This window comes from Canis lupus, chromosome 13, assembly GCF_048164855.1.
Source record: "Canis lupus baileyi chromosome 13, mCanLup2.hap1, whole genome shotgun sequence".
Classification (NCBI taxonomy): domain Eukaryota; kingdom Metazoa; phylum Chordata; class Mammalia; order Carnivora; family Canidae; genus Canis; species Canis lupus.
Window position 1 is genome coordinate 15467770 of NC_132850.1, and position 12509 is coordinate 15480278.

Below are 12509 nucleotides of genomic sequence, written 5' to 3' on the forward strand. Positions count from 1 at the left end.
GAAAAGAAAGAAGTGAGGGAAGGTCAGAGAGAGTCATTTATTAGAGTTGAGATTTCAAAGAGGGAGCAGTGCAGGGTTCTAGGAGAACTCAGGAAAAACACCAGCCACAGGCCCTATATCAGTGTAGGATAATGGGCTGGATTTCTCTCCATTATCCTGAAAAAGAAGACAAGGGCCACATTTAAATTGTGGTTAGGGAACACAGGTCCGCAGTCAATGCTGCAAGAACAGAATCATTGAGGAGTGTGAGGTTGAGACTCAGCAGTCCAGGAGGTCAGGAAGAGGCTGGGAAACAGAGTAAACTTGTTGGAGAGGAAACTTGATGGAAAGGGTCAATCGCCCTGCTCTTAAGGCCTCAGGGAGTTCATCAGTTTGAAAGCACAGGGGTCAGTGAAACTGTTATTGCTTGTTCACATGCATCTCCCTTACTAGGTGGTGGGCTCATAAGGACAGGAATAGTATCTCATTGAGCCCTCAGCACAAGATCTAGACTGCGGAAGGGGCTCAGGTTGAACTGAACTGAAAGGGCTTGTCATTTTGAGCTGTTCTTTCCTTCTACCTTTAACATTTGATAACTCTAAGTGCAACTATCATATTACATATTTGATATATACGATGACGAATTACATTTTTTTTTTGTTTACAACACGAAAAGAGGTTGCTTTTGAATATATACTCCCAACACCTTGGGTGCCTTTACTCAGCCCTAGCATTACATAATTTAGAATTTCACACTGGTACAAATAAGGGAGAAACAGGACCCAAAGGGAATAATAGTGATCTTCACTGAGTACCTCCTTTGCAAGAAGCATAAGATGAGCAGCACACAAGGTAGTCCCTGCCCTTGAATTAAAAGGATGTCACTGTGAGTGTCTCATTTTTCATATTCTCCGAGCTGAAGATATAAATGACCAGGTCTTTAATGTTCTATATTTGTACTTTTCTTACTCAGATGGTGATCCTTAAGCCCCAGAGGTTGCATCATTTCCCCAGATTTCAGGGATGATTCCGTTGTAAATGTATCGGGGGAGGATGCAGGAGGCCTTGTTTTAACATGCTGATTTTATAAAATATTTCTAAAGGATGCTTGCAATTTTATTGTTCATAGAAGCAAAGAACAATGCTATTAGTTTGGTTTTTTAATTTTTTTATAATGTTTTTTTAATTTTTAAACCAAATCTCCAAAATAAGAACTGCACTAATTTTGCCCTGTAACAACAAAACATGTAAGATAGTTCGGATTTGAGACCTGTGGAATTATAGGGTAATTATTGTACATTCCAGAAGGGAAGCACGAACTGCAAATTGTTCTAAACTATTGAAATAATGACCACAGGAAGTGAGCATCCTTTAAAACCCTACATGGAAAAAAAAATAAAATAAAATAAAACCCTACATGGTATTACATTTCAGAAATGAGTTGGGCTAGAAAATGAAACCAGCTTCTCTTCTTGCTGCTGAGTTTTCCTGAATTGCCTACAAACTGCTTAGAATTTTGCAAACAATTCACAGCTGATAAAATAGAAGAGTAGCAGAACTGAGTGACTGTGGTGAAGACCCTAGAGGCAGCCAGCAGGATAGAAGGGTCACTGTCTGCCCCTCATATTTCTGTAAGCCAAAACTGTACAATTATTTTTATTTTCTTTTTGTCATCTTAAATAAACAGGAATCAGCTGAAGACCTACAGAAAGGATTATCAGGGTAACCTGAACTTAGGCTGCTCCAGAACCTTCTTGGAGAGTTTGGTTTCTTCTTACAACTTTTATTTGCTCAAAGAACATTCACTGGCTACCCACTGTGTGCCAGGCCTGATGCTGGGCACTAATGATTCAACAGCATGCTCTCCACCCATGAGGAAATCCTTCATCATGGGGGAGAGATAGACCTGGAAACAGACACTTTAAACATGGTGTGCCAAGGCTGTGCAGAGGCTGGCGCAGGTGGCTACATGAGCAGAGTCTGAGAGATTAGATGCATATAAGTCGGAGTTTGCCACTTAACAGTCGAGTGTGTTTTGTGAGGTGAAATTTCTGCTGTTCTGAGGGCTGCAGTGCTTTAGTATGACTAGTCTTAGGAGTGACAGGAAAAAACTGTGAAAAGGGACGGAAGAGGTAGGCAGGGGCTAGATCATCAAAGTCTTTTTTTTTTTAAGATTTTATTTATTTATTAGAGAGAGAAAGAGAGAGAGAGAGAGGCAGAGGGAGAAGCAGGCTTCATGCAGGGAGCCTGACGTAGGACTCAATCCCTGGTCTCCAGGATCACGCCTTGGGCTGAGCTGAAGGCGGCGCTAAACCACTGAGCCACCCGGGCTGCCCCTAGATCATCAAAGTCTTGAATGCCAGGCTGAGACTTAAAATTTAACCTGAAGGCAGAAGGAACGAAGGCAGGGTTTATGCAAAGGACTAATATGATCAGATTTTTTATTTAGAGCCATCGTTCTGTGTCGAGTATGCACTGGAGGAGGCAAGGCAGGGAGATTATAATGAGGTTGTTGCAGAGTCTGATGATGAGGGACTCTTTGGTGACTTTTCAGGGAAACTTTTTCAGGCTTGGAGCTAATCATACAGATTTTGGAAACAGAAATAAATAGACCACATGTTTAAATCAGGTGTATAAGTTTTGGGGCAGCCCACATGTCACCTTCTTTAGGATGCCTTTACTCACCTGCATGTGGGCAGAGATCATTACTGTCTTGGGGGCTCACATAGAACTTTGCCAATTTCTCTATTAGAGCACTTACATGCCTATAATTATTTATTCTTTTGTTGGCTCCTCCTCTGTGGGCTCCAGACTCAGTGTTAGGCACTCTGTCTTATTCTTTTTTGTACCCCAGTGTTTGGAAGCATCAATAAACATTCACTAACTGAAGGGGAGAAGAAAAGGTACTGAAACTGGCTGTCAGGACCTGGGGCTCTAATCCTGGCTCTGCTACTAAGTGGCTGAGTGACTTTGAACAAGTCCCCTCGCTGCTCTGGGTCTCAATTTCCTCATCTGTAAAATGAGAATAAAAATACAACCCTCCTCCTCAGGGTTATGGAGATTAAATGAGGTAACAGAGCTCACCAGCTGCCTGCCCTGTTTGTGCCCTGCCCTTGTCAAACAGCCTAGACTATTGTTCGTGTAGTTTGGATCTCATTTGCTCTCTCTCTCCTGGTGAGAGCTGAGCTGAAAGCTGTTGCCTTGATGGAGGGGAAGTTTGCAGCAGTAGCATACATACCATCCAGGTGGTCCTTGTGCTGCTGGAAGGGCAGACAACAAAAAGAAGGGAGTGGGAGTATGTTAGGTTAAAGAGAGAGACACTGCTTTTTGTGAACCCTAAAGCTGCAGAAGGCCCTAAAGTGGGGTGCATGAGGCAGAGAAGATTTAGATCATGTGCTGAGGGGTGTGAGGAAGCCCTCAAACAATGCTCCCTAAATCCAGGAGTTTAGCAGCCTCTGGAGGAATGCCACTTTATGAAGACCACTCATTCAGTGCCTTGGGCTGATATAATTAACATTGTCATAGTTTCTTTTCTCTTTCCTTTTTAAGAAAAAGTTTTTATTTAATTCCAGTTAGTTAACATACAGTATAGTATTAATTTCAGGTGAACAATTTAGTGATTCAACACTCACATACAACATCTGATGCTCATCACAAGTGCACTCCTTCATCCCTATCATAGAGTTTTTCAAGTTTTAAGAAAGATGTGCAGGAGAGGGAAAAAATTGCAAATGCTAAGTAAAAGGAATACCATTCTGAAAAAAATGGAAAATCATGATTTTAGACACTACTATCTCAAGAGATGATTATCAATTCCCATGTGCGAGGTCTTTTTGGAAGATCCACTAGCTTTGGTCTTTTTACATTGGTCTTTTTACTTTTTACAAAAGTGAAAGCAAACTTTTCCATCAAAATTTGATGTATCCTCAACTTACAAGGCATATGGCTGAGGAGGTCCTCAAATTTGCAACTGGTGATTTGTAGAATTTTCTTAGAATGCTATTTATTAAATTTATTTAGCTCCTGGACTTGGCCTTATCAAAGATATTTGGTCAAGAAAGATGATGAGAGAGGGGAAAAAATGGGGGGAGGGGTGATTGAGGCCGTGATCCTTCCCCAAAGGCTAAAGTCAGTCCTGGCGTTAAAGCTAGTGACCTTAAAAAAATAATAAAAGTGTGTTTCCATTTTGCAAGGCTTTTAAAAAATATTGTGTGCTCAGATGGCACCTTTAATCACGAAGAACTTTTGGCTGAGTTCCAGGCTGATTCTGCTGGCACAGAGAGCTCTGAGATCATACCCTATATTCAGTGCACAGGAGAAATATTTCATCCATCTCTGAAATAAAGAGGGGGGAAATGGAGCATATTTGAACAGTTTGATAGCAAGACCATATCAGGGTGAAAAGTGAAGGACATCTATCCATTTGGAGTTACAGAAAGGTACTATTAATTCTAAGTACTTAAGTGGCATTTTTTTTCATTCTCAATTTCACAATAAGCCAAGAAGCTTGCATAAATCTGAAGGCAATCTCCTATTTCACAGATACATAAATGAAGGCAGACAGATTTTTTGATTTACCTAAGACTACTTTAAGTTAAAAAAAAAAAAAAGGGAACTTGAGCGGCTCAGTTGGTTAGGCACATCTGACTCTTGATCTCTGCTCAGGTCATGATCTCAGGGTTATGGGATCCAGCCCTGCATTAGGGTCTATATGCAGTGGGGAGTCTGCTTTGGGATTCTCTCTCTCCCTCTGCCTGCAACCCCCTCTCAAATAAATACATAAATAGTTTTTAAAAATTAGAAAAAAGAAAGGAGGGAGGCAAAGAGAAAAAGAAATCCTCAAGTAGCAGGTTGCGACCCAGGAGTTTGAGCTCTTAGAGCTGAATTTAATCCACACCCAGGCCAAATATAATTCTCCAGGATGGAAATGGTCCAGGACACCAGAGCGAACATTCTCTGCCTTTGCCAAAGAGCCTGAGGTGGTTTGATGACATGCAGTCACAACCTCACTTTTATTTCTCAACTGAAGGAAAGTAAGGCCAGCATCATACGACAAGCACTTCCCACCATAACAGGGCAGTGGTTCAAACCCATCCAAAGGAAATGTGCTTCCCCTTGATTCATCACTGCCTCTTGCATCACTGTTATTTTTTGGAGGTCTCCTATTCAAAGCTTTATTTGTTGGATAGTTGGGTCATATAATTTGAGGTGGCAAAGTTGACTCAAGCTTTACTCCATGTGCCAGTGTTGAGGATCGGACTATATATACTATATACTGTGCTGTTTCTTCACTACATCCCTCAAAGTCGTGGGAAAGGCTGGGTGATTGTTCTGCATATTAGAAATTGAAACCCCACCACTAAATAATGAAAAGTGGTCCAGACAAAAGCTGCTGTGGAAATCTGAAAGCCATTATCTTTTCCACACTTCCTCTCTTCACCTTCATTTTGTTTGGGAATGCACAGGGACACCCGTGAACAAAAATAAACCAACTTGCCCTTGACTGATTGTTCTGCCTTTTGAGTTATCACATGTGAGTGCTTCTGGCTCCCAGATATGGTGAAGTAAAGAGACTGCTGGGAAGCCAGCCACAAATTAGAGTTGATCTTCTAGCATCTTCTACCTAGAGAAATGGCTCAGGACGTCCAGATTAACAACATGGTCTGCCCCAAAGTTGATCTGGCTTCTGAATCATGTTTGGATTTCAGAAATATAAGAAAGGAAAGCATATAAGGATCCTGATGTGTTTTCTCCAGTCCTGGAGACTGGACAGTCCCCTGTCCATTTTATTCTTCATTTTATTCTGGCCCTTTTAAATTCAAGACTGTACATATTTCAGAGCCCATACACGTTTGGACTGTCAGCTCCCAGGAACTATCTCAACTTAGAGCACCTTTAAGGAGGGCAGAACCACTTTAGGAGGTAGAGGGTGAGACGTGGCAACTCTTCCACAGGAATGAATCAATATAGCAGAGCCATTCAGGGTAGGTTTTACTAGAGCTTAAAACAGGTTGTCAACCCCAACACAATGGGCTTTGTTACTCCTGTGTAGAGAGGAAACGGTGCAGTTTTTGGCCTCCCCAGACTGTATTGTAGGGCACACAGGATGGCAATTTCAGGCGTAACCTTCAGGAGACACAAGTCTGCTTTTGGCCCTCAGTGTTCCCCAGTAAGTTAATTAGCTGTTTCTGAAATTCGTGGTAATATTCAGCATTTTCATCGTGAAGCCTGTTACAGTTCTAAGCTTGGGGGAGGGACCGCGTAGTTGAGGAAGGGGGTCTGTCAGGGAAACAGAATAGAGCTCCTTTGGCTGGGGATTCTAACACCTGTGATTTGTCTCAAAACATACGCGCACTGTAATTTCAAGGCATGTTTTCTGGCTTGAGGGGCCTGCTATGGCTCCCTATTTCAGGTGTAGGGAGTTCTCCCTGGGTTCAAAAGCCTTTGGGTGGGAAGCGCAGAGGAGCTGCGAAATGCCTCCTTAAGGACAGCCGAACTGTTCCAGGGGAGAAGCCGGGCCGGGTTCTGGTAGCGGCCTGGGGAGGCCACAGGGGACCTCGGGCATCTCCTCTCACCGAGTGGCAACGGTCCTACAAGTGGGTTTGGGGACCTTTTCTTTAATTGACAACTTATCGCGGGAGGTGGGGACTGTCCCAGCCCAGTGAAGGGTCTGCGGGGTGGGCCGTCCGCCCAGGGACTCCTAGGGGCCAGAGCAGCGCACGTCCCGCCAAGTGACAGCACGCGTCCCTCGCAGTCAGTCCCCTCCCCCGCGGCCGGTCTCCGGGCAGAGGTGTCTCGCGCCAGCTCGGCCTCCCCCCTCTCCCTCCCAACTCGTCCGGCCCGACCGAGCCTCAGCGGGAGCCCCGCCTGTCTCCGGGCAGCCTGAGCCCCTGAGCGCTCGCCCAGCCTGTCAGTAACCGCCGTTTGCGCTTTCTTTCTTTCTCTTTTTTTTTTTTTTTTTTTCTCCTCTTCTTTTCTTTCCCCCTTCTGCCTTTGTCCCGCTTAGTAACTGGGCTCCGACCAATCGCCGTCTCGCCGGCCAGCGCCGGCTGCCTCCTGATTGGCCCGCTCGGGGCGCGCAGCCGTCTCCCGCTCCTCTGCTGGAGCAAGGCAGACAAAAGACGCAGGCTCGGGCTCCGGCAACCCGGATCAGCCAATCACCGGCCACCTGATCCTCCCCCCCGCCCCTTCCCTCGCTCCTCTCCCTCCCGGCCTGGCTCGCGTGCTCCCGGCACTGACTCCTGGCGTGCGGCCAGCGCCCGGACCGTGCCATTCTGATCGAGCCTGGGGGGAGCGGAGAGAAGGAAGGATGAACGAGTCGAAGCCCGGGGAGCGTAGGGGAGAGTAGAAAAGCGAGATGGAAGACGGTTTGCGGAGCGCTTTCACAGGCACCTGAGCGACTCTCCAGTACATCGGGTCGGAGTAGAGGGGAAGGAGCAGGATCGATGCCGCTCGCCCCCACCCCCCCGCGCGGTGTGGTTGGGTGGCGCCTCAGCGGGGGAGCGTGAGGCGGGGGAGGGTGTCCCCCTCCGCGCCGTTAAAATGAAACTCTAGTGGCTGGAGTCAGGGCAGAGCGTGAGGGGAGCCGGCGCTGGCGGGCCGACTCGCAGCCGGGCGGGAGCGCGCCGCCGGCCACAGCTAACTGGACTTTCCGACCGGCCCCCATCCCGAGGCTGCAGCAGCTTCGGTTCCGAGCCTGACTGGAACGGAGCCCGAGTCCCGGCCCCTGAGGGGATCGCTCTCTGCAGACCAGTGGGACCCCGAAACTTGAACGCAATACCCACCCCCCCCTTTTATGCCTTCCTTTGTCACTTCCTCACCTTTCTCCCAGCGCGTTCTCCCCCCCCCCCCTTCATTCTCCCTCCCTCGAAGGACACAAAAGTGGCTGCCGAGGAAAGATTCGGAGGCAGCGGGAGTTTTTCTCTTCGGAGAGCGACTGTGTGGAAGGGATTTTTTGGGAAGCTGCTTTTTAACACCTCAGCCCTCTGCCCCCCAGGCCTCCCTGTACCTCCCCGAGGAGAAAAAGCCCGTAGATTGAAAGTTCCGGGGGGGGGCATTTTGCTGGGTGCTGTAAGAGGAGTGGGGGGAGGACCCCGTCCTCGTCCCGGTAGTTGGCTGGACTTGTACCGGCCGTTGGAAACCCCGAAGTACATACCCGAGCGGGACTTTACAGATCTCTATTTTTAGATTTTTTAAAAATATCAGATAAAAAAAAATATATGCTTTCTATATATTTCCTGACGACCTGCCCCTGACAGCGCGATGTACAATACGGTGTGGAGTATGGACCGCGATGACGCAGACTGGAGGGAGGTGATGATGCCCTATTCGACAGAACTGATATTTTATATTGAAATGGATCCTCCAGGTACTTGGGAGAGGAAAAAAGAATCTTGTGATGGGTCTTATTTGTCTGTAACGAGACCTAGGTGATGTTTTCAGGGCAGAAGTGTTCCTGGGAGCGCTAGGTTTGGGATGAGGGGCAGATTTGCAGTTAGAGCTGCAGTAAAACTGCTTCTGGTTTATCCGTTTAAAGTTTGCAGTTAGGACCCTGATCCTATTGTCCTGCGAGGGTGGGGGTGGGGGCTGGAGTGGGGGTGGAAGGAAAGACCCGTTTCTTTTACTTCTTTGCCTTTGCGTGTGGTTCAGGTTTTTGTTGTTTCCCCCTCCCCCCTCCCCTTCTCTCTCCCCCCCCCCCCCCCCCCATTAAAGATTCTTCTACCTGCAAAGGATGCTTTATATCTGAGCCTTGAAGTCAGTCTTTCCCTTTGGGGGAATTCTTGAAAGCTTGTCATTTCGTACGTTTGTCTTATTCGGTTCCTTGTGTTTTACCTTCGTTAACTTCTGAAACTGGGTTGCCTATGTGATTATTCATTTTTAGACACCCCCCCCCCCTTTTTTTTTCCTCTTACAGAAACCAAAAGCCGGTTTAGTGATTTTCAGGGATTGAGCGTTTTTATTCAGTCACGGTCTTAGTCTGAGGTTTTTCTTCTCAGGATATAGTCGCTCGGAAAGATCTACGTGCAGTATTTTATTACTCTTTAATTTATGGTGATTTAACTTAATTTATGGGATAAGGTTTAATGTAACTTCAATTCTTGGAGCAAAAAAAGGAGGAACCTTCCTTTTGTGTGAATGTATGTGATGCGTACATATATGTAATAGGTTTGAATGCACATAATGTAAAGTATACATATACTGTATTTTTACTTCAGAGCTTTGTCTGAGACCCTTACAGACATTTTGTGTATCTGGTAGGAAAGAAGAAGGGAGGGAAAATGGAAAAGTTGGGTAATTGTTTTTCTTTAAATTCTAAACCCATTTTATGATTATTAACTGTCAGATTTTCAAATCCTTTTTTTGCGGTTATAGACAGTGCTTTACATAATGATTTTGAGTAAGTAGAGGGCCTTTGTGACTCCTTATTTTTGTTGAAGATGAATTGGTTAGGTCTTTTAAAAATGTGTTATAGTTAAGCTTCCAGAATAAATTGTGTGTCATTGGGGAACCTTAATTATTGTAAGACTATATATTTTTGGAAACCTTTTAAAGGATTGGAGTCCGTGCAAGTGTAATGAAGTATAACTGTCTTGTAGGATGTATAGAAATTATTTCTTGTGTCCTTGTAAGCAGTAAATTATCCTTTGTTTTTGTTTCCCCAATTAGTCATAGAGTATTAAATGATGCTATATTAAAAACTAATAATAAATCAACCCTTTTTGCTCTTAATGATCACTTTGAATTTTTCTCTTTTCCCTTCATTTTGGAGCCTTATTTGCTTTTGTAATTGTGACTGCAATCCAGATGCAGCTTTTCAGTGTTTTGCAAAGTTTGTAAGATTTGCCACCCATCTATTGTGTGTATTTCCCCCTTTGTTTCCCCCTAACGGTAAAGCATCATTTCTATTAGATGCATTTGTCATTCATGTAAATGAAAATTTAGTACATCATTGGTTCTTCCTGTAAAAAGTAAAGCTAATAATTCTAGATTTCTGTTTTAAGAATTATATATTCAAACTGCCTTAGAATCACTGTATCATAGTATCTTGCCTTGCAGACATACAAAGGGAATTTGTTGGGCGGAGAGGTGAGTAGGGAGGAGGGGAGAAAATGAAGAAGGCACTAATGTTTGAAAAATATGGGCCTCATAGCAAAATGTTGGCGAGTTGAGTTGAGTTGTCCAAAAGTGATTTTAAAAAAAGTTGACTATTATAATTATGTAGTGATGTAGGTCTTATAAGGTTGTATAGAAAATTCTGATCCAAACTTTGTGCATTTACGTAGAAATAAACTTTTGAGTTTAAATTGTTCATCCTTAGATGAAATTTTGCATACTGAGATTCTATTCAAAATATTGGAAATAGGCATATGGTATTCTTTATTACCCATTTTGCAGCCTTAATGTAGATTATGGGTTAGTTATGCCTAACAGCTTTTTGTAAAGGAAGCACACTTGAGTATGCTGGAATTGCCTGTGATGTGAATGGTTTTTAATGGGAATAATGTGAATGCCAGTCTTGTTTTGTGTGATAAATTAAGGTTTTGAAACATTTAAAACTAAGTAAATTATTAGTGAAGTGGCTGCAGCACATCTTGTATCTGTCTTCTTCCTACCTCCTATCCCAGCTCAAGCTCTTATTATTTCCTGATTGGACTCATTTGATAGTGATCTAACTGTTCTTACTGTTTTCCCTGTTTCTGCTTTGTTCAATCCATAGTATTATTTAGGTACCATCGGATGATTTGCCTTCCAGTGGTAAAATTCCCAATGACTTTGAAAACCTTCCAATGGCTTTTCTTTGCCTGTGAAAGAGTCCCAGGTTGCTTACCTTTTCATATAAGTCCCTCTATTTTTTTTTTTTTTTTTTTTTGCTTCCAACCTAATTTTCTGGTCTAGTCTCCTCTTGGAGTCCATCACAAATTTTGTGGAAGCTATTTTATACTTGATGTTTCTTGAATGTATGCTTTTTCATCTTCCTGGGATGCTTTGCACTATCATTTGTTACTTGTTGAAATCTTACATATATTTAAGGTATGCATTAGATGTCTTCACTGCCAGGATGTATGTTTCTGATCCCTTCTGTTAGAAGATAACTTTCCTTTCCTTTCCTTTTCTCTTCTAGTACTTCTCAGAACTTCTTTTCATTCTGTCTATGGAGTAGCTTCTGCGCTTATGTATATTCCCCTGATGGAGTTGTCTTCCCATCAAGTTAGGAGTTTCTTAGCTTGCTCAAGGTCTTGTAGGCAGTAGACAATCTAATAAATGTGTTGAATTAATAAATAGCGCAGGAGCACTATTTCTTTCTAGCCTCTAAGTGCTTTCCTACTTAAGATCCTTGGTCACCTCATTATTTGGATATCTCAATAGCCTAGAGTTAAATAACTTGAGTTAGATGGTTGTTGACTAAGGTTCCTTAACTGTAATATTAGTTTTTAAAATATGATTTTCACCTTAATTTTAGACTGAACCATAAGTGCAAAATTGTTTTTCATTATTGCTTCCAGCATCCTCAAAAACTTTTCCAGAGGTGTTTCCCTCTAGCTCATTTAAAAAAAAAAAACTACCATTACCATGCATCCTAAAGATTTCTCATAACTACCTGGATTGCTACATCTACTGTAATTCACTGACAATGTAAGGATTGGATCTAAATGGAAGTTCAATGTCTTAATCATTATGTATTTCCCAGAAGCATTAGAAACAGTGAACTGTTTAGATGAAACAAAACTTTTTTTTTGGAAATGTTAAGAGTGTGGTACAGAGAATTGCTTTTGAGCATCTTGGTTTGTCTTGTGATTTGGGAATCAAGCTTATTCCATAACAATAGTTGCTGGGTAAGGCTTCTCCAAGAGCCCTGTCTCTTGCACAGGAGTTACTGGAGGATTACAAATATACAGCTGATGGTAAACTCAGAGCTTATAGATAGTGATCTGTCAGCTAGCACTTTTGTTTTGACGTTGTTTTTATTTTGGGAAAATGTTACAGATGATTTTTTTTAAAAAGATTTTATTTATTCATTCACAGAGACAGAGAGAGAGAGAGAGAGAGAGAGGCAGAGACACAGGCAGAGGGAGAAGCAGGCTCCATGCAGGGAGCTGGACGTGGGACTCGATCCCAGGTCTCCAGGATCACACCCTGGGCTGCAGGCGGCTAAACCACTGCGCCCCTGGGGCTGCCCAGATGATTTCTTTAAAAGAGTTGTATCCAGGGGATCCCTGGGTGGCTCAGCGGTTTAGCGCCTGCCTTTGGCCCAGGGTGCGATCCTGCAGTCCCAGGATCAAGTCCCACATCAGGCTCCCTGCATGGAGCCTGCTTCTCCCTCTGCCTGTGTCTCTGCCTCTTTCTCCCCCTATGTCTATCATGAATAAATAAATAAAATCTTAAAAAAAAAAAAGAGTTGTATCCATTAATTTTAAAAAGATTGTAGACATTTTTCCTTATCAAGGCAAATTTCTGAAATTATCTGTAGGGCAACAACATCTCTTCAGTGTAATTAAAAGATTAGTTTTTAGGGGATCCCTGGGTGGCTC

At 43.5% G+C, this 12509-nt stretch overlaps 1 protein-coding gene across 10 annotated transcripts in view; it reads left to right on the forward strand.

Annotated features, from left to right (window-relative positions):
- Positions 1–12509, forward strand: part of PIK3R3 (phosphoinositide-3-kinase regulatory subunit 3) — a 139357-nt gene that overhangs the window by 9965 nt on the left and 116883 nt on the right. For 2 of the 10 annotated variants that reach the window (XR_012005529.1, XR_012005530.1), the window contains exon 1: positions 7527–8347. The exons of 2 other annotated variants lie outside the window; for them this stretch is intronic. Coding sequence is in view for 4 of the 8 variants with exons in the window: in XM_072772348.1 (XP_072628449.1) it covers positions 8242–8347 (106 nt within the window). In the remaining 4 variants the exon portion in view is untranslated. Of the gene's footprint in view, positions 1–6041; positions 6149–7526; positions 8348–12509 lie in introns of those variants that run through there. 6 more of the 10 variants (XM_072772345.1, XM_072772346.1, XM_072772351.1 and 3 more) reach the window with 5 other exon arrangements.